Here is a 27,637-nt window from a genome sequence, read left to right as displayed (position 1 = left end):
TGTCTAACCAAAACCAAATAAAATGATCCCAACGTACAAATAGGCTTCAGATGATATAATGTGACGAGAGGTTTCAGCTATGTAGGCAAACCTTTCATTTTCTTACCCAAATATGCCAAGCCAAAGATGACCCAAATAGAGAGGGAGGGGGAAAGTCCCATTTCCTCAATCTCTGGAAGAGTGACAAGGAACATTTTTTTTGCCCTCCTTTGCAAGTCTCACCGTACACCTCACTAAACTCATACTCAACATCGCATTTGGATCTCAAGATCTGGGTTACATTAAAGCAAAATAAGATAAAATGGACCCAGATGGACATGAATTTACCTAGGCTGACACTTCCAGTAATGGGGACTAGAAGATGCATAAGTACCAGCCCACCCAAGGATTCCCGCAGTAGCCAAAATCAGTGCTTGTCTGGAGGACCTGAAGATGCCTGGGACAATACTAAGTCCTGCGAAGTGACTGCTGAGGTTACCGCTATGCCCTGGGCTGAGGCAAGAAGAAACAGCTGCTCATACTCTCTATTCAGGTGGTTTAAGAAACAGGGAATCTCTCTGTGTCCTCTTTTTCTTGGGAAAATGGGCACATCCTCAAACTTGTCGTTATTAAGAAACCCTCAGTTTGTGGCCAGAACACTGTCCTGGCCCATTTTGGGAGGGGGAAACTGGTATCCCAGATATATTTCCTGAGACCTCCAGCCGCAATATCAATCTCTGTCATTGAAATAATAGTTTAAGGAAAGCCATCGCGCCATCATTTTCTCATTTCATCTTTGTAACATCCTCTTAAAGAAAGGGCTGAAAGGAGACAGGACTTTTGTGATGTCTGAACAAATCAAAATGGTGGTTCAAGAGAAGGGTGATGATTCTGTTGGTAAAGACTACCAGGGAGAAAATAGGAATTGGAAGGAGATTTTAAATGGTATCCATGAAGAGAGGAAAACATATGCAAAGCAGGGGGCCCTCAGCCAGAGTGTGTGTGGAACCAATGGGAGTTATGAGACCAGGGATGCACAAAACAGATCCGACCCTCTGTGAACAGTTAATGAAGCGCACACTCATACACACTTCACTATAGTCACACCCATTTCATCATACTTTGCCTCTTGTCTTGAACTAATATTATCGAGCATACCATGCAGCCGTGACCATCTCCCTGCTTCCAGATGCTTATTTCATTGGGAAATATGAGTGGGCTGCCAGGGCCTGCCAAATGACCCTAGAGAACAACCAGAGAAGAGTAAAAGTTATCATCACTTTCTTTGAGGTTTCAGCTCAATCCTTCTTCCCAGTACCAGAAAGAAAGAAAAGAGTATCAGCAACATCCTGAGCCTTCAATACATCAAACTCACAATGAGAAAAGCCAATTGCTCTACTGACCACAAGGAAACAAATTTCACATTGCAAGTTTGGGGCTGTTAAATGAGACTGACTATTTGAGACTGACTATTCTCTCATAGTCCCCAAATGACCCTGTTTTATGAAAAGGATAGCTTCTCTATCGGATACATGTTTTCCTGCAACACGATCATCTGAACCCTTATCAAACCTGACGATTTTACAGGAAATCCTATTCCACATCAGGACTCTGTGATTGTAGTCATTAGGCTTGTGTGTTGTTGTCTGGTTTGTTTTTTTTTTTTTAACAAGTCATCAGATACAACAACCTCCCTGGATCCCTGTCCTCACAAGCCACTTTCTAATTTGCACACTTAGTCCTACCACACTGGTCCACACCAGAGCTCCCTGGTGGCTCAGATGGTAAAGAGTCTGCCTGCAATGTGGGAGACGCGAGCTGGATCCTTGGGTCAGGAAGATCCCCTGGAGAAGGAAATGGAAACCACTCCAGTATTCTTGCCTGGAAAATCCCATGGAAGGAGGATCCTTGTGGGCTACAGTCCATAGGGTTGCAAAGAGTCGAACATGACTGAACAACTTCACTTTCACAGGAGAATGCAAATCAAAACTACAATGAGGTATCATTTCACAACAGTCAGAATGGCCATCATCAAAAAAATACACAACCAATAAATGCTGGAGAGAGTGTAGAGGAAAGGGAACCTTCTTGCACTATTGATATGAATGTAAATTGATACAGCCACAATGGAGAACAGTATAGAGATTGCTTTAAAAACTAGGACTAAAACTACCATAATACCCAGCAATCTCACTACTGGACATATACCCTGAGAAAATCATAATTCGAAAAGACACATGTACCTTCAATGTTCACAATAGCACTATTTACAATAGCTAGGACATGGAAGCAACTTAGATGTCCATCAATACATGAACAGATAAAAAAAGTTGTGGTACATATATACAATGGAATACTATTCAGCCACAAAAAGGAACAAATTTGAGTCAGTTTAACTAAGGTAGATGAACCTAGAGCCTGTTATACAGTGAAGTAAGTCAGAAAGAGAAAAGCAAATATATATTAACGTATATTATATATATGGAATCTAGAAAAATGGTATTGATGAACCTATTTTCAGGGCAGGACTAGCGATGCAGATGTGGCGAACAGACCTGCGCACGCAGCAGAGGAAGGAGAGAGGAGGATGAATTGAGAGAGTGGCATTGACGTATATACACTACCATGTGTAAAAAGCTAGTGGGAAGCTGCTATACATATACCACAGGGAACCCAGCTTGGTGCTCTGGGATAACCTAGAAGGTGTGGGAGACAGGCTCAGGAGGGAGGGGATATATGCATACTTATGACTGACTCACGTGGTTGTACAGCAGAAATCAACATGATATTGTAAACCAATTATCTTCGAATTAAAAGTAACTTTAAAAAAAAACAGGAAGGAATAAAAGGAGTTTGGGGCCCAACATTAAGTTGATTTTATTACTGATTCCCTCTGACCTTGACACCCACTTCTGTAATGAGCCCTCTTCTCACAGTCAGAACGTAAACCTGTCCTCTTAACACCAGTTACTCTTTTTCTGTCTAATGACCTAGAGTTCTTAATATTATTAATATTTTCAGTACTTTGATCTCTATAGAACTGATATCTTGCCACGATTTTCCTAATACTTGTTGAGCTTCTTAAAAGATGAAATAAATTGCACCCAAATGGGAAATAAGGCAAAGATAACAATGAAGCTAGGCCAAAGTAATACTTTCATCAATGATAAAGACTGAGTGGAAAAGCTTACTGATTTCCTGAATTAGGCAGAATTACCCACCCACTCAGAGGCAAGACCAGACCTGACAGGCCTCCCCAGCTAGGTGTGACCTGGATATGACTGAAGGCACAGCGAAGGGATAGGTAACTTGTACACTACAAGCATGCTGACTTCGCTTGAAACAAGTCACTGTATCTCCTCTGCGGCAGAGGCTCGGGCGCATGGTGGAGTGAGTGAAAGGGTGTAAGCGGCCAGGAGTATTACACTAACTGAGCTTCATACTGAAGGAAACATCAGCTGTGGGCAGGAAATGCACTCAGTTGATGGAATTCACGTATCATGTGGGGAGGCTTGGATTAGATTTCCAGGTTATGCACCAAGATGCTGAGGTCTTGAACGATCAGATTAACATTAATAGCACCACTCTTTTCTGCCCCAAGTTATGAATTCATTGAGAAATAAGATCCAAGACAAAATTAGCAAAGGCCAAACTGTCACCATTAGTACTGATACAGGATACATCAGCAATTGTAACCTACTGGGAAGGGCTTCCCTGGTAGCCCAGTCAGTAAAGAATCTGCCTGCAGTGCAGAAGACCTGGGTTCCACCCCTGGGTTGGGAAGATCCCCTGGAGAAGGAAATAGCAATCCATTCCATTTCAACTTCCTGTGGAAGTGGTAACTTGCTGCACATTTCCCCCAGATTCTAGACCCTGGAATAGTTCTTACTTAAGAAGAAGTGTTAAGTACCACTAAGGACCACTGGTAAATTAGTTCCATCCAATCAAGAAACGTTGGCCAATCATTGTCTGCCAACCTGCCCACAATTTTATCTCTATTACGAGAAGAAAAGAAAGGAACAAGAATCAGGAGTTTTGAGGGAAGCTTTTTCTTCCTGGAAACCAGAAGAAGGGACAGGCAGGCATTTCTCTCATACACGACCTCCTCCCCCATGAAGCCCAGGTCATACAGCTGCATTTCTAATGCCTTCAATGGAATGACCCAGATCTAAATCCCTCAATGTGTCTAAAATGTATGGGGACCACGTGGAGCTCTCTTGCCGCCACTTCCATGCCCTTGGCCAGTTATTTGTTTAACCTTTCTTGCTTCTTTTATGCCACAAAAGCTGACCATGCTTCTCTTTCTGCTTTTTTAGTCACTTATTCTACTTTTGCGGTTCCTCTTCCTGGAAATTGTTTTGTTTTTCACTTCCTCACTTTCTCCTAAATATGTCTCCTTTTCATTTAAGAGTTTTAATGTTAGTTACTATACACTACAGAAAATTAGCAAAGGAAAACAATGGAAATTGGAGAATTTCATTAAATAACAAAGTACTCAAGAGAGTTCTTCTGGAGTCTTTATATAATAAAATATAAATAACAACTTTGAGATTCTCATTGCCCCAGTCCTGACACTCCTTCAGTTTGTTTCAGTTCAGTTGCTCAGTTGTGTCCGACTCTTTGTGACCCCATGAATCTCAGCACGCCAGGCCTGCCTGTCCATCACCAACTCCTGGAGTTCACTCAGACTCACGTCCATCAAGTCAGTGATGCCATCCAGCCATCTCATTCTCTGTCGTTCCCTTCTCCTCCTGCCCCCAATCCCTCCCAGAATCAGAGTCTTTTCCAATGAGTCAACTCTTTGCATGAGGTGGCCAAAGTACTGGAGTTTCAGCTTTAGCATCATTCCCTCCAAAGAAAACCCAGGGCTGATCTCCTTCAGAATGGATTGGTTGGATCTCCTTGCAGTCCAAGGGACTCTCAAGAGTCTTCTCCAACACCACAGTTCAAAAGCATCAATTCTTTGGTGCTCAGCCTTCTTCACAGTCCAACTCTCACATCCATACATGACTGCTGGAAAAACCATAGCCTTGACTAGACGGACCTTTGTTGGTAAAGTAATGTCTCTGCTTTTGAATATGCTATCTAGGTTGGTCATAACTTTTCTTCCAAGGAGTAAGCGTCTTTTAATTTCATGGCTGCAGTCACCATCTGCAGTGATTTTGGAGCCCCCCAAAATAAAGTCTGACACTGTTTCCACTGTTTCCCCATCTATTTCCCATGAAGTGATGGACCAGATGCCATGATCTTCGTTTTCTGAATGTTGAGCTTTAAGCAGGATCATTTAAACCTCACTTCCCTGTGGCTCACCTGGTAAAGAATCTGCCTGCATTGCAGGAGACCTGGGTTTGATCCCTGGGTTCGAAAAATCTCCTAGAGAAGGGAAAGGCTACCCACTACAGTATTCTGGCCTGGAGAATTCCATGGCCTAGTCCATGGGGTCGCAAAGAGTCAGACACGACTGAGCGACTTTCAGTTTCACTTTGCTAACAAAAGGCATGCTTGCTTCTCATCTCAGGCTCAGGAAAGACATCCTTACTTGAGATGAGGTAGAATGGAGCCTTAGAATCCTTCTCAATACAGCTATCCAGTTAGTCACTACCAACAGATTTCAGTTGACTCTCAAGATAAAATACATTTCTATTTTGGATAACCTCATACTGTCATTTTAAAAGAACTGATTACTTCCCTTCAGAGGTTCTTGACACTATGTTACTTTCATATGCTATATTTTCTGCCACCTTAGGTAGGATTTTTCTCCATCTTTTCCCCCACTACTTTCCCCAGACCTTTTTCTATTGCAAACTACGTTATTCTCCTGGTGTTACAGTCCCCTCTGGGACATCTCTTTGAAAGCCATTACATTCTCTCCTTTGATTATAGTTTGCTTGCCTGAACTGCTACTGATACTGATTATAATTTGCTTGCCTGATACTCTGCTATCACATGTGGTTGTCCAGTATCTGCCTCTGTTCAGGACCCCCGTGGGTTCGTATCTGGCAGGTGCGGTTTCATCAAAGTGCCCACACCCATCCCCACCTGACCACTCACTCATATACTATGGTGGGATTTATAGCTGACATTTTAGTTTCGTTTTCTGTATGTCTTCTGTCTTTTTTTGCTCATCTATTATCCTTTTATGGGCTTCCCTGGTGGCTCAGTGGTAAAAGGATCTGCCTGCCAAGGCAGGAGATGTGGGTTCAATCCCTGGGTCAGGAAGATCCCCCGGAGGAGGGCATGGCAACGCACTCCAGTATTCTTGCCTGGAGAACTCCATGGACAGAGGAGCCTGGTGGATTGCAGTCCATGGGGCTGCAAAAGAGTCGGACATGACTTAGCGACTACACAACAACAAAAATCATACTTTTATAGCTTTCTTTTACATTAAGTGGACATTTTAAAAGAGAAAAACTTAATTTTAAATAACTTTCTCACTAGATTTTTTTTTTCAGTGATTTCCTTAGTGGTTGCTCTGCTGCTGCTGCTGCTGCTGCTAAGTCGCTTCAGTCGTGTCCGACTCTGTGTGACCCCAGAGACGGCAGCCCACCAGGCTCCCCCGTCCCTGGGATTCTCCAGGCAAGAACACTGGAGTGGGTTGCCATCTCCTTCTCCAATGCATGAAAGTGAAAAGTGAAAGTGAAGTCGCTCAGTCGTGTCCAACCCTCAGCGAGGGCTTAACGTATATATCTTATCAGAGCCTGCTTCAGATTTGCACTGACAATTTCAGTGGAATATAGAATACCTATATCGCTCTATTCCTTTCCCTTCTCAATGCTGTTGTTATACAGATCTACACATGGTCAACAATTACTTCTTGGAGTATTTTTCCTACTCCTTGCTCTCTCACCTCTCCTCCTATCACTCTCACTGCATGTACGCTGAGTCATCTAATGGTATCTCACATTCCTCTGAGGATCTCCTAATTTTTCATTTTTGCTGTTGGGCCCTCTAATGAATCTTTCTTTTCAGTTTTTGTACTTTCCAATCCAGAATTTACATTTGCCATTTTTTGGGGGAGTTGGGGTGGGGAGATGGGCAGATAATTGCTTTATAATGTTATGATGGTCTATGCCATACATAAACATGAATCAGTCATAATTATATATATACATGTCTCTTTCCTTAAAAGTCTCCCTTCTCCCCCCAATTCCTCTCCTCTAGGCTTTTTTTCTTATTTAAAAATTTCTGCTTCTTAATTGATATTCTCCACTTAATGAAATACTGATGTTTTTAATCTGCTCTCACAAGGCAGTTTCTTTCGCCTGCTTTTCTCCCTATCAGACTCTCCAGCTTCTTTGTAGCCTCAAATTTTCTTGTTGTTGGAAACTGGCCATTTTAGATAATACATGGTAGCAACTCTGGGAGCTGGTTGATCGCCTTTCCCTTCCCTGCTGCTGCTGCTGCTAAGTCGCGTCAATTATGTCTGACTCTGTGCGACCCCATAGACGCCAGCCCACCAGGCTCCCCCATCCCTAGGATTCTCCAGGCAAGAACGCTGGAGTGGGTTGCCATTTCCTTCTCCAATGCATGAAAGTGAAAAGTGAAAGTGAAGTCACTCAGTCGTGTCCGACTCTGTGCGACCCCATGGACTGCAGCCCACCAGGCTCCTCCGTCCATGGGATTTTCCAGGCAAGAGTACTGGAGTGGGGTGCCATTCCCTTCCCTAGATGTTGGTTATTGTCATTTGCTTATTTGTTTAGCGACTGGGCTATTTTGGTGAAGTCCGTTCTCTCCTCTCGCCTCACGTTATAAAGGCTCTGATACTGGTCCTCAGATGGTGCAGCCTTGGGCATGTGGACAGTCATCTCTGGAGAGCAAGTCTTCTGCAGTCACTTTAACTGTCACTGTCCTTGACACACCCAGCTATTAACTTCCATTAATAGCTGGCTGATTGCGCCACTGTTGTCAACAATGCCCTGGGGCACAAACTCTCCACAGACTGATCCAAGGAAACTCAGCCTCCTTTAAAGAAATAGTCTTTGAGTTCAGATTTTGAGGTTTGTCTGATCCCAAGAAGGCCCTGCTTAGAAGAAGGCTCTTCTTCTGCTTCCCTAGTTCTGTCTAGTAACTAGCCAGCCATGACTTAGCTTACACCTCACATCCATCTACCAGTTGCCTCTGATTTGTTTCACAGCACAACGTCTAGTGGCTCCGCGGTAAAGATTCCACCTGCAAGGCAGGAGATGCACCTAGATAAAGGTTCGATCCTTGGGCTGGGAAGATCCGCTGGAGAGGGCATGGCAATCCACTCCAGTATTCTTGCCCGGAGGATCTCAAGAACAGAGGTCCATGGGGGTCACAAAGAGTCGGACACAACTGAAGCAACTGAGCACTCACTCACTCACAACCTCTACTGTTTTGAGAAAGTCCTTAGCTTTGAATACCCCCCAGTCTGTGGCAAATGAAGTCAGCTTCTTTGGGAAGAGATTCTGAGCTGTTTTATGGCCTGCTTATTCCCCTGGGCAAAATCTCTGGGTGGAGACTCTGAAGCTGAGGGAGGGGACAGGGGCATACTTCTGAGCGACACCCGCACTTTTGGGGCTAGGTGCTTGGCAGAGTGGGGTCCTCCCATGGCCTCTGCTCTGTGCGGCTCACCTCTCTCTGAATGGAACCTCTGCTTCACGCATGAGCTGGAGGGAGGGTGACGTAGGGTCCCAGGATTTTTACCATGCTGTCCCCTTACCTTTCAAGTCAGGATGGTGTTAAAGAAGAGAATATCCACCTCTCCCCTGCACTTGCTTGAAACTTAGGCTCTGTAACAGGTGGGAAAATACAGTAGCCCTCCAACTGGGAGCTGGAGAAGAGACAGCTCTGTGTTCTCTTCTGCACCCACTTGAGCTCTGGTTTGCTTCAAGATGAACTGAGAAGAGGGAGGAAGAGAGTGAGCTGTGGTTCAAACACTGCACACTCTTTCCTGTTCTTACCACATTTTCATAAGTTTTTAAAAAGTAAGTGCTTTTGTTGTTATTGCTGTCCATTTGCTATATGCCCATGGTACCATTTCCAGAGGCTTTAAATAGCTTGTTTTTTTTTTGGCGGGGGGTGGTTAATGATTTTTTTCACTAATTTTACTGTGAAGCAGAGCCACAGAGCACCACATGTTGCCATGCTGGAAAGGGAACCTTATATACTTCTTAACTTAGTCAACGTATCAGTTGTATTTCTCCAGGGAATGAAAGGCTTGTTAAGCACCGAAGGTTCCTTAAGCACCACAATGTTCTTTAATCCCGGTATTTCTTGACTCTATCATTGATCAGAAGTGATCAACAAGGACTTCCCTGGCAGTCCAGTGGTTAAGACTCCACGCTTCCACCGAAGAGGGCACGGGTTCAATCCCTAGTTGGAGAGCTAAGATCCCACTTGCCTCATGGTGTGGGGAAAAGAAATTAATTAAATTTCTAAAAATCACATATGTGCCTTGCAAAAAGAGTGATGAGCAGAAACAATGTCCTCTTCATTTTGATAAGCAGTGAGAGTTATATTTTCTAAGTATTACTGTGCTTTTTCATTTTTCCTTCTGAACATTATAATCTTCAATCAGTCTACCTACGGCACTCATTTGCTAGTAGAAAGTTTAGAATCTGGTGCAGAAGAATGAAAATAAAAGGTAACATTCAGCTCCCTCCTCAAAAAAACTGGATTTTGGAACCCCACAGTTAGATGAGAGTCAGGATTAACCGAGGGAGAAAAAAGCATTCCAAATTTCTTTTCCTTACCATTTGGAATTAAAAAAAAAAAAAGTATAGATCACTCCTCCTTTCCCCCAATCTATGAGGGAAGTTAAATGTGGGAGTTTAGGTAAATGGCAAGGAAAAGGAACATTTAGGGAGAAGAAGGGAAACGTCTTCAGATATATCTGGATTTCTACTTTGGAGGAAAAGAATTAGGAGGAATGGAGTATTAAACCAAGAAGACAGGTGAGCACAGGAACCTTTGAACCACACTGTTTATTTGGGAACCTAAGAGACCAATGGGAGAAGGCAGTGGCACCCACTCCAGTACTCTTGCCTGGAGAATCCCATGGATGGGGGAGCCTGGTGGGCTGCAGTCCATGGGGTGGCTAAAGATCAGACATGACTGAGCGACTTCACTTTCACTTTCACTTTCATGCATTGGAGAAGGCAATGGCACCCACTCCAGTACTCTTGCCTGGAAAATCCCATGGACAGAGGAGCCTGGTGGGCTGCAGTCCATGGGGTGGCTAAAGATCAGACATGACTGAGCGACTTCACTTTCACTTTCACTTTCATGCATTGGAGAAGGCAATGGCACCCACTCCAGTACTCTTGCCTGGAAAATCCCATGGACAGAGGAGCCTGGTGGGCTGCAGTCCATGGGGTCGCTAAAGATCAGACATGACTGAGCAACTTCACTTTCACTTTTCCCTTTCATGCATTGGAGAAGGCAATGGCAACCCACTCCAGTGTTCTTGCCTGGAGAATCCCAGGGATGGGGGAGCCTGGTGGGCTGCCGTCTATGGGGTCACACAGAGTCGGACACGACTGAAGTGACTTAGCAACAGCAGCAGGAGACCAATACACAACAGGTCTTCTTCACCACAAAGCAACAACTGGCCTCGCTGAGAGTGGCTGGCAAAAGTGCAGGGGAGGACCAGTGAGTGCTCCCAAGCCTCCATCAGACCATCTGAGGCGTGGGCACTCAGTATAGAGCAGTCTGCCACGGGGTCTGCTGCGGTGGATAAAGGGGCTACATGGCTTGGGCTGGAGATGGACTTCCAGGCCAGCGGTTGAATAGAAGGCAGAGCATTGGCCTTCCAGTGGGTAAGAATCTGCCTGTCCATGCAGGGGACATGGATTCAATTACTGATCCGGGAAAATTCCACATGCTGCAGGACAGCTAAGCCTGTGAACCACAGTTGCTGAGCCCGCAGACCCTAGAGTCTGTGCTCCACAACAGGAGAAGCCACGGCAATGAGAGGCCCGTGCACTGCAGCCAGAGAGGAGCCCCCGCTCGCCACAACTAGAGAAAGCCTTGCGCAGCAACGAAGACCCAGTGCAATAAAATAAATAAATTTAATAAGTAAATAAATCTCAAGGGAGCACCATCAAGGTGCAGGAAGAAGTAGAGGTTTTCAAGGCAGGAATTAATAGGGTTTAAAACCCTGAGCGTAACAGCGAGTGCTCAAGGACAGGAAGCCCAGGAGGCCCATGTCGCCTTATCGAGCTGACCAAGTTCAGTGGCGTCAGCTTGCTTGTTAGCCACTGTCACGGTCGGCTGGGCTGCCACGGCAAGATGCCACAGGGGCTTAAACTACAGAAATGTATTTCCTCACAGTTCTAGAGACTGGGAAGTCCAAGATCAAGTCACTAGACAGTTGAGTTTCTCATGAGAGCCCTTTTCTTGGCTTGCAGAAGCCTCATTCCCGTGTCCTCACAGGGCCTTCCTTGGTGCATACACATGGAGAGAAAGAAAGAAATGGATCTCCCTCCTTCCTTTCCTCCAATTATAAGGCCCCAATCCTATAAAATTCGGATTCTTACCCTGATGGCCTCATTTAGCCTTGTTAGTGTCAGTCATCCAGTCGTGTCCAGCTCTTTATGACCCCATAGACTGTAGCCCCACCAGGCTCCTCTGTTCATGGGATTCTCCAGGCAAGACCACTGGAGCGAGTAGCTATGTCCTTCTCCAGGGAACCTTCTTGACCCAGGGATCAAACCTGGGTCTGCTGCACTATACATTCTTCACCGTCTGAGCCACGAGGGAAGCTCCATATAGCCTTAAGTGAAAGTCACTCAGTTGCGTCTGACTCTTTGCAACCCAGGCCAGAATACTGGAGTGGGTAGCCTTTCCCTTCTCCAGAGGATCTTCCTAACCCAGGGATCGAACCCAGGTCTCCTGCATTGCAGGCAGATTCTTTACCAGCTGAGCTATCAGGGAAGCCCCCTTAATTACCTCCTAAAAGCAGTATTTTCAAATATAGTCACACTAGGGGTTAGGGCTTCCCTGTTCCTGTTTCTGATCTAATTTTCTAACTGTTAAAACCCATTCTATCAAGTACCTCACATCTCTCCAACAAACCCCTTTTCTGTTTCAGTTAACCAGTTACTTTCTATTGGTGACAACCATGGACCCAGACTGGTCAGAAATTTGTATCAGAAGACAATCACTCAGGAAACCGGTACTGGTTATTCGTCCTAATAGGGCCTAAAAATATATGAAACTTCAGAGTTCAGGAATGGGAATCTGTCAGCTATAACAAATAACTAGATAATTTTTCTTCTGTGGGGACCTTTAATGAAGTGTCCATTGAAAAGAAGGATTTAAGGGATCAAACTGTCATTGAAATTGAAGAGTGTGAACAGCATGAAGAATTTAAGGATGCTAGGGTGAGGTGGCTGCTTCTAATGAGACTGGAGGGCTTAAAGACGAGATGACAGGCTTAGATCTCTATATTTTAGCTCAAGGCATAGACCTGGGGAATCTCTCTGGTTTTGATAATTTTCTACATAAATGTCTGCCAAAATCCAATACAAATGTAAAATTCTGTGGGTGCCTGGAGAAAGCCCATTGAACTTCCGGCCTTACCAAGTCACTTAGATCAAAGTGGCAGTACTGATGAGGAAATAATGGAAACCTGAATATAGTGGAGAACATAGAGGTCTGGAAGCACCCCCCTCAAGCCACACTCTATACCAAGCCTTTTCTTGACAGCCAGAGAAGCCCCCTTTCTCTTTGCATCGTCATCTTCTATTTTATTACATCTTCATCTTCCTAAGCCAGAAAGCTGGCTTCATCTACAGACCTTGATAATCTCACTGAACACAAGGCATCATGCTCGCAGGACCTGGAGAGTAAGCTGGATTGGTACTTTCAATGCTTTGATAAGACACAAGTAGGCTAGAGGATGAGCTTCCCTGGTGGCTCAGCGGTAAAGAATCCACCTGCAATGCAGGAGTTGCAGGAGGCAAAGGTTGGATCCCTGGGTCGGGCAGATCCCCTGGAGGAGGGCATGGCTACCCACTCCAGTATTCTTGCCTGGAGAATCCCATGGACAGAGGAACCGGGTGGGCTACAATCCAGAGGGTCGGAAAAAGTCAGACACAAGTGAAGCAACTGAGCACTCGTGCAAAGCAGGCTAAAGGGTGGGAGCAAAGGATTTGAAAATATAGAGACCGGCTACTTCAGGAAAGCTTCTACGAGGCTAGTGGTCAAAAGCGCCAGTGCTTATGGCAAATATCTTCCTTCTGTAATACGAACAGTTGTCACGCTTGGTAGGCCATTTTGGCCTTTGCAGGCAACGTATCCAAAATTTTTGCATGCACTTTATTCAACCCATTTACCAGGTGCCCCCAAAGGCGTCTACTTTTAATGGCTATATACCTAGAAATTTTGTGGAACAAAATTTCCAATGATGCCCAACCTGTCTGTGGAAAAGCAGACAAAGAAGAGCTCTGAAAGGGAATCACAAAACAGATGCCTAGATCTTAGAGCTATAGTAGAGGCTCTGCATTATGTTGTTAATACTATCCTTTTGAGAGATAGGCATTAGTGTTCCCAACAAGTAGACCCACGTAGAGACACCGGGTGACTGTGGAAAATAGACAAGGCATTATGAACTGGAGTGTTGTCGAACCCATCTGGCCATAAAGTCAGGTTCCCACTGTCAGCTCATCAGCAGGCGCTCTATACTGAGTTGTAGAAGCAGTCTCCGTGAGCCAGCTGTCCACCCTGTCATGCCATTACTCCTGCGGCACTCTCACTCCTCTCCCAGCCTAGTGAGAAATGGCCTGTGACTAGCTGTCTGAAAACCTTTGAGTCTGGACTCTGGAAATTTCTCGGTGGTAGGCTGGCAAAAGCCAGAAGTGGACAGCTGACAGTACACCTCCATTTAGGTGTAGGCTTGAAGTTTAGTGCAGAGGAAAAACCTCTACAATCCCACTTGGAAAAGAATTTTGATCCACGTATCTCGTTGCCCACTTTAGTTGGAAGAATAGATTGTTTGAGAAAGGGCTCTATCCAAAACTAATCCATGAGCAATAACTGAGAGGTCACAATTAGAGGATACAAATGCAAAAGGTTAAGGAAAGAGGTATACGGCGGGACCTTTCAACATAGACCCAGAGTGACAGAATATTTATGTACAATCAAAAGTTACCCACTGGGGGGATTTTCCTGTGGTCTAGTGCTTAGGAGTCCACCTTCCAATGCAGGGGATGCAGGTTCGATCCCCGGTCTGGGAACTAAGATCCCACACGCCACAGGGCATCTAAACACACACACAACTAAAGAGAAGCCTGTGTGCCATAATTAGGGAAGCCCGTGGGCTGCAACAAAAATCTCACATGCTGCAACTAAAACCCAACACAGCCAAATAAATCAATATATTTTTGTAAAAAAGTTGCATGTGTATATACAAAATGCACGGTGTAACCAATAAGGATCTACCATAGAGCAAAGGGAACACTGCTCCGTACTCTGTAATGGCCTATATGGGAAAAGAAATCTAAAAAACAGTGGATATATGTATATATATATAACTCTCTCACTTTGCTGTACACTTGATACTAATACATCATTGCAGGTCAACTATACTTCAGTAAAAAATTTTTTAAAGTTATGCACTGAGAAGGAGGCTTCTAAGGTGGAATAGTTGATATATTCTATCTCTAAACACCGGTTATTCTGTGTCCACTGCATGAGTACTTGCTCAGTGGACTCATAAAGTATCTAGAGCTATAAGTATGTACATCAAGGCTATACAAGGGCACAGTTGCCCTAACTCAAGATGCCTCGGCTACTGCCCAACCAGAGACCAATCAGAATTCCCAATATTGAACCATAACTCATAAGAAGAACCAGCCAGGTTGATCACATTTTTCTGTGGTGTAGTGGGGAATCAACTTGCTTTCACTAGACTAACTGCTTATTCTGGATTTTTCCCCTTACCTGGCATGCTTCTCCAAGGTTCACTGGTGGTAGACTTATTGAAAATATTTTATACTTTAAATTTTGGTTATCTTCTTGACAATTAGCTTCTCAGCCTGAGAAGCCTTCTGAGTCTGTCTTTTCAATCATCATGTTGATTCTGTGACTTACATATTATCCTTCTACTCAAACTTTTTACTGCTTAAATTCAGTTCCGTTCATTCACTCAGTTGTGTCTGACTCTCTGCGACCCCATGGACAGCAGCATGCCAGGCTTCCCTGTCCATCACTAACTCCCAGAGTTCACTCAAACTCATGTCTATTGAGTCGGTGATGCCATCCAACCATCTCATCCTCTGTTGCCCCTTCTCCACCCATCTTCAATCTTTCTCAGCATCAGGGTCTTTTTCCAGTGAGTCAGTTCTTCACATCAGATGGCCAAAGTATTGGGAGTTTCAGCTTCAACATCAGTTGTTCCAATGAATATTCAGGACTGATCACTAGGGTGGACTAGTTGGATCTCATTGCAGTCCAAGGGATTCTCAAGAGTCTTCTCCAACATCACAGTTCAAAAGCATCAATTCGTCGGCACTCAGCTTTCTTTATAGTCCAACTCTCACATCCACACATGACTATTGGAAAAACTATAGCTTTGACTAGATGGACCTTTGTTGGCAAAGTAATATGCTGTCTAGGTTGGCCATAGCTTTTCTTCCAAGGAGCAAGCATCTTTTAATTTTATGGCTGCAGTCACCATCTGCACTGATTTTGGAGCCCAACAAAATAAAGTCTATCACTGTTTCCATTGTTTCCCCATCTATTTGCCATGAAGAGATGGGACCAGATGCCATGATCTTAGTTTCCTGAATGTTGAGCTTTAAGCCAACTTTTTCACTCTCCTCTTTCACTTTCATCAAGAGGCTTTTTAGTTCCTCTTCACCTTCTGCCATAAGGGTGGTGTCATCTGTATATATGAGGTTATTGATATTTCTCCTGGCAATCTTGATTCTAGCTTGTGCTTCTTCCACCCCAGAATTCCACATGATGTACTCTGCATATAAGTTAAATAAGCAGGGTGACAATATACAGCTTTGACATATTCCTTTCCTGATTTGGGACCAGTCTGTTATTCCATGTCCGGTTCTAACTGTTGCTTCTTGACCTGCATACACATTTCTCAGGAGGCAGGTAAGGTGGTCTGATATTCCCAACTCTTTCAGAATTTTCCACAGTTTGTTGTGATCCACACGGTCAAAGGCTTTGACATAGTCAGTAAAGCAAAAGTAGAAGTTATTCTGGAATTCTCTTGCTTTTTCACTGATCCAATGGATTACTGGCAATTTGATCTCTGTTTTCTCTACCTTTTCTAAGACCAGCTTGAACATCTGGAAGTTCACGGTTCACATATTGCTGAAGCCTGGCTTGGAGAATTTTGAGCATTACTTTACTAGCATGTGAAATGAGTGCAATTGTGCAGTAGTTTGAACATCCCTTGGCATTGCCTTTCTTTGGGATTGGCATGAAAACTGACCTTTTCCAGTCCTGTGGCCACTGCTGAGTTTTCCAAATTTGCTGGCATACTTAGTGTAGCACTTGCGCAGCATCATCTTTTAGGATTTGAAATAGCTCATCTGAAATTCCATCGCCTCCACTAGCTTTGTTCAGAGTGATGTTTCCTAAGGCCCACTTGACTTCACATTCCAGAATGTCTGGCTCTAGGTCAATGATCACACCATCGTGGTTATCTGGGTCATGAAGATCTTTTTTGTATAATTCTTCTGCTTAAATTAACCACAGTTCTTTTGCATTTGAAACTATAAATTCTGGGGCAACTTCTCCCATCTCATACCCTTAGACCTACCTCTCTTTTATTTCTTCCATCATCCAGCTCAAAAGACAAACAGTTGGGGTTACTCTATTAGCTAGGTGAGGTCATCCATTCATTCCCACACCAAATATTAGGCACTGTGCAGGCATCAGTGATACACAGAACTGATGTGTCTGTAACCAGGTTCATGAGAACCTCTGAGAAGGGATGCCTTGGAGATCAACAAAATAGGATTTGTAAATGGACTTGGGGGAAGCAATTAGTGATCTATGATTACATGTTAACTTGATATTAGGTCTATAATTTAGATATTAGTTAAATGTGCTTAGAAAATCTACCTGAACGTGTAAGCCTTGGAGTCAGGGGAAAAAAAAAAATCTCACAGCTGCTTTCATGTTAATTTGAGCTTCTAGGTCCTTAGCTTTAGTTAAGCTTCTTATCTTCCTGATCTGAAGATACCTCCAGTTTTATGAAAAACTAAAGGGATGGAGCCATCACAACTTCAAAAGGACAATGCTTTTATTTTATGCAAAATCTTTTACTTCTGAATGCCATGTATCTTCAAAGCACATTAACTCTTGATAGTCTAGAGACTGTGATATGTTGGTTAACTCATTCACCCATGCTTAAATAAAATTCACAAACAATTTGAGACTTCCCTGGTGGGTCAGTGGTTAAGAATCCACCTGCCAATGCAGGGGACACGGGTTTGATCCCTGGTCCGGGAAGATTTCACATGCGTTGGGCAGCTAAAGCCTGCGTGCTACAACCGCTGAAGCCCGGGTACCTAGAGCCTGTTCTCCACAACAAGAGAAGCCACCACAAGAAGCAGCCCACTCTCCGCAACTAGAGAAAGCCACGAAGACCTAGTGCAGCCAATACATAAGTCACTTTTTAAAAATAACTGTTTGTTTTTTAGTACAGTACTGTGGCCAAAATACGATCATATATTGAGCCTAAAGTTCCCAGGATGCCCTAGGGCTATTTTTCTCATTGACTCCCCTCTCTGCAGAGCTGTAGATTACAGTTGTTGTTGTTCAGTCACTAAGACACGTCCCATTCTCTGTGACCCCATGCACTGTAGCACTTCTTTCCCTGTCCTTGACCATCTACTGGAGTTTGCTCAAATTCATGTCCATTGAGTCATCCAACCATCTCATCTTCCATCAGAGGTATAGGAAATAAGACAGTGCCCGCCGGCACCAAGTCTTGCTCTGCATTTAGTCTTTTCATTACATTTCTGATTTCATTTTTAGTTGTTATTTGGTGCCCTTCTGTTTTTCAATGGGAGGAATATTCTGAATAAATGAGCTCGTTTGACTGTTATTTGACTGTACCATCTCTGGGTCTCTCACTGGGTGCTTTTTAAAAATAAATTACCTTTTAGCATGAGGTTTCTCCTTTGGAATATAAAGACTGACTGGCAGCTAAGCCAATCCAATGTCTATTTTAGTGTCTAATATAAACCAAATAAACTAAATCATGAGTGCTCTCCTGACCAATAGATGGAAAGGTGGTTGAGAGATAGCAAAAACAATTTTAACTAGAAAAATGTGTCTATTTGATATAAATAATACCTAAAAAGTATTGTCTGTGATGTCTGTGTTCCTTAGATAGCATTCCCTCCCCGCTCCTTTCTTTTCTTTTGTCTTTCAAGAGTTTTCCCAAGCAGATATGAGATTAACAGTGCTAAAGAAAAATAATATCCCAGGAGAGAATCTTTCCACTGCTAATCTTGTTAGCATTGGGCCTGGAGCCTCTACAGCTTGTTCTGAGAGAGGACTAACACTTCAACCAAGTGTCAAAAGAGGAAGAGCAGGCATATTTTAAGGAAGCAAAATGTGGCAGATGTCACCATCTCCCTGGAAGAGTGTCGGTTCTTATCTAAAAAACAGAAGCTAAAAATAAGATGAGCGTGTGCCACCTTCACTAGCAAGTTTTAATTTGCATCCAGATGCCACCGTGGCTTGTCATGAGACACATGGTGCTTCTTTAAACAGCAAGTTCAGAGAAGGCGTGTTGAGGTCCAGGAATCTGGGATCCAGTTGGAAGCCAAGGTTATCACACCATACCCCATCTTCTCCCAGGTCACCTCCAGGTGTTTCAGGACTGGCTTCAGTTAGGAAATAAGAACTGTCCGATTTCAAACTTTGGGTTCCAAAGAAGTATTTCCACTTCGATTCTTTGGAAGACGTCTTTACTTGTCAACTTCGTATCAAAGAGTTATGCTCTCGGGACCACCAACACGTAGGAAGACTTAGAATTCTACACTCTGCAGTGTGTAATTCAATTTTTTAAAAATTCATTTATTTTTAATTTTGTATTGAAGTATAGTCAGTTAACAATGTTCTGATAGTTGTGTTGGGTGAACAGCAAGGGGACTCAGCCATACATACACATATATCCATTCTCCCCCAAACTCCCCTCCCATCCAGGCTGCCACATAACACTGAGCAGAGTTACCTGTGCTATACAGTGGGAAGAACACAAATCTTAGTTCCGGTCTCTCATTACTTCATGAAGAAGGACAGGGGGCAGCAGACGTGTAGATAACTAACAAGGAGGTCATACGTGGTCTTCAGTAGTCCTTTGGGCAACGTGAAGACAGGGTACAAGAACTGAATATCCTAGCATCCAAATTACTGACTGCATGGATCACAACAAACTGTGGAAAATTCTTAAAGGGATGGGAATACCAGACCAAGTTACCTGCCTCCTGAGAAAACTGTATGCAGGTCAAGAAGCAATAGTTAGAACCAGACATGGAACAACAGACTGGTTCCAAACTGGGAAAGGAGTAGGACATAGCTGTATATTGCCACCCTGCTTGTTTAAGTTGTATGCAGAGTACATCATGCTAAATGCCGGGCTGCGTGAAGCTCAAGCTGGAATAAAGACTGACAGGAGAAATACCAATAACTTCAGATATGCAGGACACTACCCTTATGGCACAAAGCCAAGGGGAACTAAAGAGTCTCTTGATGAAAGTGAAAGAGGAGGGTGAAAAGGCTGGCTTAAAACTCAACATTCAAAAAATACTAAGATCATGGTATCTGGTTCTATCACTTCATGGCAAACAGATGGAGAAAAAATAGAAACAATGGCAGATTTTATTTTCTTGGGCTTCAAAATCACTGTGGATGGTGACTGCAGCCATGAAATTTAAAAGATGCTTGCTCCTTGGAAGAAAATAATGACATACCTAGTCAGTGTATTGAAAAGCAGAGACATCACTTTGCCGACAAAGGTCCAGACAGTCAAAGCTATGATTTATCCAGTAGTCATGTACAGATGTGAGACTGGACCATAAAGAAGGCTGAGCACTAAAGCACTGATGCTTTTGAACTGTGGTGCTGGAGAAGACTTTTGAGAATCCCTTGGACTGCAAGGAGATCCAACCAGTCCATCCTAAAGGAAATCAGTCCTGAATAGTCATTCGAAGGACTGATGCTAAAGCTGAAGTTCCAATACTTGGGCCACCTGATGCGAAGAGCTGACTCATTGGAAAAGACCCTGAAGTTGGGAAAGATTGAAGACAAAAGGAGAAGGGGGCAGCAGAAAATGAAAATGTCAGATGGCATCACCGACTCACTGGACCTGATGTTGAGCAAACTCCGAGAGATGGTGAAGGACAGGGAAGCCTGGTGTGCTGCAGTCCATGGGGTCACAAAGAGTTGGACATGACTTAGCGACTGAATAACAAACTACGGACCATGAAGGGAGAGCCGAGACGGATTCCTACAACTGCCTCTAATATGACAGGATGAGGCTTACTTGAGGACTTAGCCTGCCGCCGGTACAACTTCAATCCTGTCCAGTCATCTAACATTTTCTTGGATACGGCTGAACTCACCAAAAGGAGGAGCATCTACAGAGTCATCATGAACCTGGAGGAGTTCTCCACAAGTCAGGGAGGTCTCCTCACCCCAGCCCCTCTGCCTGGCCACAGTGAAGCGGAGATCAGGCTGGCTGCAGGTCTCAGAGCCCGACCTGCACCATGATGAACCATGGTAGGCCTGAGCTGTCCAGTTCAGGAGCCACTAGCCCCCTGCGGCTACTGAGCAGTGAGGTATGGTTAAAGCAACTGAAAAACGGCATTTTATAACTTAACTTTAAAGTTAAACATTTGATCCCATTATTAAACAGCTTCCAAATGTGTTTGGAACAACAGTGGCATAGGAATCTACTTTTTCAACTGTAAATTTTATGAAAGCTTTATTACAGTTCAAGTACTTCCAAGGAAAAGTTAGTGTTTGAATCGGGATATGCTATATAAAATACAAACCAGATTCTGAAGATTTAATATAAAAAAGAATGTATAATATCTCATTGATAATTTTTATGTTGATTATATGTTAGAATAACTTTTTAACATACTAGATTAAACAAAGCATTATTAAAATGCATAATGATTCATTATGTTCTTATTGCACAGTGCTGGACTAGTTTAATCTGGGAAAATATCTCTATACTTGAAGCATCTTTGTTGAGTATATGCCAGAGAGGATGGGAAGCCAAGCTAGAAATTACCCTCAAACAGCCAAGAAAATATATTTTTTCAAAGTACGAAGATGAAACAAGAGCCTTCCTCAGCCACCTTCCTACACACCCGTTCCAAATCCAAAGTACTTTAAACAGCATCTCTGCACAGTAAAAACTTGACGACTGCTCTGCTCTATCCTGGGCCAAGACGGGCTGCCTCGGTGGTTTTCTTCTTCAGGTCTGACAACTATGTCATGCTTACAGCAGTAATACCTGCACCAGCCTGGAGAATGAAATAGAAGCCTGGTGGAAATAGAAACACTGAACTCCCCTCCTCGCACAATTGTACTCTCTTGACTTTTCCTGAGAAACCCCCGAAAACCAGTGCAGCCTTAACGCATGCATCATACTCCAATCTCCCCAAAATACAATGAGCATTTTCCCTTCTTTCTTATTCCTCTAGAATTATCTCATCCTTTGTTTCTTCCACTGATATCTGTTGAGCCCCTTTGTGCCAAGCGCTGTCCTGGGCATGGAGGTAAAGAACACACGCCTTCTCAGTGTCCATCAGCAATGGATAAAGAAGATGTGGTGTATATATATATAATAGAATATTACTCAGCCATAAAAAGAACAAAACAGTGCCATGTGCAGCGACGTGGACAGACCTAGAGATGATCGTACTAAATAAAGTCAGGCAGATAAAGACAGACAAATGTCATATGATACTGCTTATATGTGGAATCTTAAAAAAAAATATATGGGTACAAATGAAGTTATCTACAAAACAGACATAAAGTAACAGATGTCAAAAATAAACTGATGGTTACCGAAGTTAAGGGAGCTGAGGAATAAACTCAAAGTTTGGGATTGACCACTTCTACTACTAACGTATACAAACTAGACAACCAGTGAGGACCTACTGTATACCACAGGAAACTCTACTCAATACTTTGTATTCTACATGAGAAAAGAATCTAAAAAAGAGTGGATATGTGGATATATGTATATGTATAACTGATTTACTCTGCGGTACACCTCAAGCTAACACAACACTGCAAATCAACTATACTCCAATGAAAATTTTTTTAAAAAAGAGAACATTCACCTTGCCTTCAAGAAGATCAAACCTAAAAGGAAGATATTTAAGTAATAATAAAGTATATTTTTAAATAAATTAAAGAATGGCTTGATAAGGGGAAGACAGACTATGCTCAAGGTATAAGAAGAGATGTCAACCAGAAGTAGAATTACTACAGAGCTGGCCCTTGTTTGTGGTCCAAAAGGAAAGCAAACAGGAATTCCATGGCATTCAAGGCATGGAATGCACAGGCCGTGTGGAGGCCTGAGGCTACACGATACCTTGGAAAATGCAAGTGGTTTGGTCTCTCTTGGATATATGAAAGGAAGCATGAGAAGGAAATTAAGGGAGAGGAGGTGGCCAATGCAGGGCCACTGAGTTCCCATTTATAAGATATGATAAAGAGAAAAGGAAGATCAAAGAACTCTTCAAACAATCAACAGCTTATGTAAGTTTCCACCTCCTCCCTCCAGATTGGCTTACATTTTCCCCGCAAGTTAAGAAGTTCTCCTTCTCCTGGGGGTCACCACAGAACTTGGCATTTCTGAGATGTCTGGCCTCATCCTTGTCATTCAAAGCATCTGTCGGGTGCCTAGGGTGGGCCAGTCACTTTTCCCGCTGTAGTAAAGACACAGAAGGCTGGCACCCTAACTAACGTCAACACCTCCCGGACAATCAAGGGAGAGGTTAATATTAATAACACAAAGCAGCTGTAGTTTGGAAGGGAACCATTTTCCCCCCTTTCTTATTACCCGGGAATAAAAAGCATGTGTCTAAAATGTTTTGGGGACAGAGATATCCTGCTCCCCAAATCACCATTTCCTATTCTCAGCTTTCTTCCTCGGCAACTAATGACCTAACCAGGGAGGGAAGATCTAAACTTGTATTGAAAAACCAGTGTTCATGCAGACAACATTCCTAAATCTTTCTGCTTTAAATCATTCTCTGGACTGTTTCTCATAACAGGTCATTACGATCACAAATTAAGAGACTATTCATTATAGTACATAGTGGCGAAAAGAGGCTTAAGCCTGGGCAAGTCCACAGTACCTTCCCTTCCATTTTAAAGAGTAAAATGAGAACACGTCAAAAACGGAATGCATAAGAACTCCATTAGATGCAGAATAGATCAACGCTCTGAGATCACTGGTTTAAATAGTTAAATTTTCCAGTCGCATAATGACTTAAAAAATAATCAGCATTCCTTCATACATCACGGCAGTAATGAGCTAAAATGGATCTCATGGGCACCACAGCTTTAAGTATTTTATCCATCCAAGAGCCTCACTGGGTCATAAAACTCAGCAGTTCATTGTTTCCTGACTCTGAACGGCTGCAGTTGCCATGAAAACTGGTGCCAGGGCCCAAGCTCCCACACTGGAAGTCAACGCAAACCAGCCACGTGGAAGAGCCTCCTACTCTGCTTCTGGTCCACTCCCTTCACACTGCAGGTGAGAGGGGGTCGTGGGGCTCCCCTGTCAGCCAGGGGCTGGACCACTCAGGTAGCCAGAGAATCCTCTGAGGTGAGCGGACCACTGCTGAACTCAAATCCCAAGTTCTGCCCGTCTAAACCTGCCGGAGATTGCTTCACTGTCTACAGGGACAGTAGCTCACTTTGAGCTTAAATCTACATTGTGGAATTTGAACCGTCAAAATGCCCATCACCATAAAAAAGCTCTATGAGCCTTGTTAACAAAACAGAAAGAACTTCTGCCAAGAGCAGAGGAATACATTCTTTCTTTCCTGCTGCTTGGACCACAGCATAATGAAGGGTCCCAAGCCCTCTCTGCAGTCGTAAAATGGAAAGCCCAGCCTCCTCCTTCTGATGTGTTCCAGTTTAAAAGTTTAGAGTCGATGCCTTTTCATCCTTAATGTATCTTCCCTTGTAAATATTTCTGTACCATTTCCAATATCTAAAGTCTACACATTTCCAAAAAACAATTCACTCCTTCTCCAATGTCAATTGTAGAACTTTATGTTATGGATCAAATTTTGAGCTAAATAAACATACCTCAGGCTACAGTTCTGCTAATACCTCTGGCAGCAAATGAACTCAAACAAATGTTTTGGTTGGGTGGCGAGGTTGTTTTTAATGATCTTGCTGATTTGCCTGGAGGCCCAGGGATAGACTGGGTGAACTCCCAAAATCTTTCCCAACTTCATATTTTCCGCCACGTTAATGTACAGTTCTTAGGTTCGTTGAAATAGTTGGTTTAACATTTCACCACCAGAGGGTGCTACTTGTTAGCTTCTAAAATGCGTTTCATCATCACACCTGAAAAATGGAGGCCCTTCAGCCAAAGAATCCTCACCACACCAGCTGGCATTATCCAAGACAGGTTTTCAGAAGGCGTGTAGTGTAGGCAGCACCCTCCTTCAAGGAACCTGATTTCACTTGTCTATTCACGTTATGGGTTGAGAACCGAAACTGAAAAAGCTCGGTAACTTGCACAAACCAAAGTTCACAGATGGATACATGCTGTAAACAAAGCCGGCAACGCAAATCATTTTTCAATTTCATGGCTTTTGTATCGACTACACAACAACAGTGAACTCAGAATGCTAACATCGTCTCTACTGCACCAGACAGTAAAATAACAAGAGAGAATGTGCTCAGCTGTGGCAGCAGCGCGACCCTCTGTCAATGCAACCGTCACTTATCCTGTTTTACCTGTATACATCTCCTGCTTCTGCTCTGGAGCAGTTTCGCTTTGGTGTCATTACTCACTTCTAAGATGCATTTTCATTGATTACCTTCGACTTCTCTTATCAGTGTATTTTTATGACGTACTGGGATTTGCATGTACATTTTCCACCTGATATTTTCAGGAATGCACAAAGGAGGCAGGGAGTTCAATTCCCACCCCCCTCCACGGAGCTCGCATGGAAAGTCTTTAAACTGCGTTAAGAAACTCTTAGTGTGTTGCCATCTGAATTGGCAAAGCAAGTCAGGGGTCAGCCAAGTTTTTCAGAAAAGTGCCAGATTACAGTCAAGACTTTAGGCCACGTGGGTCATAATGGCTCAACTCTACCACACAGCAAGAAAGCGGGACTGGGTGTGGCTGGATTCCCCAACGCTTTACCTCGATGAGCTGGTGGGGTTTATAGTTTGCTGATACCTGTAAATGATGAGTCTAACGTACGCACACTCTTACCAATAAAATTCAGAGAAGTTTCTATTACATTTTTCCTTGGAGATGTTCCCTAGACTCACATAGTGTTAAGAAAGTGTGATCTTCCTAAGTGACCCATTTGAAAGTTCACGATCCCCCTGGAGGAGTACCACCGGGTTTCCTCTCCACTGTTTCCAAAACCAGACTTCAGCTTTTGGTGTGTCATTATATTTGTGTCCTGTGAAGATGTCTTACAGTAAGATACAAGATCAACAGGAATGATGGGGCTCCCTGGCCATTTCCCCAGAGATCACCTGGAAAGTAAACAAAAGACATCACTCACCTTCAGACTGATGTGTGGCCAGAGGAGTCTGGGTCTCCTTGGAGTAGGACACTACCTCCCTGGGCAGGAAATCCACTTGGGTGATCTTCGACACGCCCAGCTTATGCAGTCTCCGTCTGGAAGTAACAAAGTACAAACACTTAGAGACGGAAGGCATTCCTTGCAGAAGATCTATCAGGAATAAAACAAACATCTAAAACAAATAAACCCCATGTACACCTGTGGTGGATTCATGTCAATGTATGGCAAAACCAATACAGTATTATAAAGTAAAATAAAGTAAAAATAAAAATTTATATAAAAAAATAAATAAAATAAAATAAATAAACCCCAAACATCCACAGCTTCTCAGTGCAAGGAGCAGCGTCATGAAGTAGAACTGGGCCTGGCCTGGAAGTCCGGACACTTGGTTTTGGCCACTTTGTCCCTGTGTTGCTGGGTAGTGTTAAGTGCCCCCTCAGACTGACCCTCAGCTTTTCTATCTGCAAAACTGGATCTCCTCCACTTCAAACGAGGCTGTCCTTCCACTCTGAGCAAATCTGATTTTTCTCGGTTAAAGGAAATTTTCATTTGTAATACAGTGTTCTAGTTGCTTAGGCAAGAGGGACAAAAGAAAACTAACACTTCTCAAATCTGAAGGAAAAAGAGAGGACTGCTGAGTGGAGAAAACATTCTCTACGATAGTAATGAGAGGATGATATTCCAAGGGGGAGCATACCATCTCCTGTCTCTCCAGAAAAGGAGCTAATACAAAGCAGTGCGTGAATTTGTTCAAAGGCACGCTGACACGGCACAGATGAGTGAAAAGGGCACTGGGCTAAGAATGGTCCAGCTTTAGTTTAGAATTGCCAAGTGCGCTGTGAGCCTGTGGCAAATCCTTTCTGAATGTGTATGGAGCACGTCAAGTGTCTTCAGATGTCTTTCACATCCACTATGTCAGCTGTCTTCACGACCCTTCTACAAAGCGACTGGGCATATTACCACCATCTCCGTTTTATAGATGAGGAAAGTCGGAGTCAGGAGGAGACATGCCCAGACATATACGACTCATAAATGGCAGAACCGGGGCTAAAATGATGTTGGTCTGAGCCCTGGTCCAGTGCTTTTGCCACCAAGTCAAACTCCCAGCTGAGGTTCTTAATGGTCCGTTCTGAGTTACCCCTCAAATCCAGAGTGCCTCCTGCGTCACCCAGGAAACATCTACTCGTGGGGGCAGTAGAGTCTCGTAGTTAAGCACACAGACTATCCCACCACGTGACAGCTATGTGTGTGAGCTTGCGTAAGTTACCCAATCTCTCTATGCCTCAGTTTCCTCATCTGTAAAATGGAGACATCACCATCACTTAGTACTAGGATTATTACAGACAATGTATATGTGCCACTACATACAATGCAGAGGCCAGATATGTATTATATACACAGACATACGTACAAATTTACACACATTCATATTTTAACATAGTTTCTGAAATATTATTTTAATATATAGATTTAGTATCAGTATTGAACATGTTTTACTATATTGCTTTAACATTTCCAGGAAATAGAGTATATGTGTGTTTCTCTGATAGAGAAAGAAAGGCTACATATCCATTTAGCCAAAAATCCATATTTCCTAGCTTTCTAGAATCAATAGAAGCACACCTTATTCGTGTTAATTTTTGAATTACTACTAGCAATGGTACAGATTCACTGTATTTTTTCAGTAGATAGTAATAATAAACTGAACGGAAATGCATACCATAGCTAGGAATTTCCACGTACAATTTCCCAAGCACTCTAGGAAACGCAAATTTCTTCTTTTTTATGAATCACTAAAATAATTGAGGTGAAACCTAAGATGAGCAGAGAGTAGATACAAATAAAGGCTAGTTTAGAGAAAAAGCCCTACTGGTCGTCTTTGCAGCCCCACTAAGCTCCACACA

General features: G+C 43.3%; 1 protein-coding gene across 2 annotated transcripts in view; it reads right to left on the bottom strand.

The window, feature by feature from the left end:
• Positions 1–27,637, bottom strand: part of DYNC1I1 (dynein cytoplasmic 1 intermediate chain 1) — a 380,644-nt gene that overhangs the window by 252,663 nt on the left and 100,344 nt on the right. For both annotated transcript variants that reach the window (XM_052638333.1, XM_052638334.1), the window contains one exon: positions 25,713–25,828. In XM_052638333.1, coding sequence (XP_052494293.1) covers positions 25,713–25,828 — 116 coding nt within the window. The remainder of the gene's footprint in view (positions 1–25,712; positions 25,829–27,637) is intronic.

This window comes from Budorcas taxicolor, chromosome 4, assembly GCF_023091745.1.
Source record: "Budorcas taxicolor isolate Tak-1 chromosome 4, Takin1.1, whole genome shotgun sequence".
NCBI lineage: Eukaryota > Metazoa > Chordata > Mammalia > Artiodactyla > Bovidae > Budorcas > Budorcas taxicolor.
Note: the sequence above shows the minus strand (reverse complement) of the source record. Positions and strands in the feature narration are given on the sequence as shown.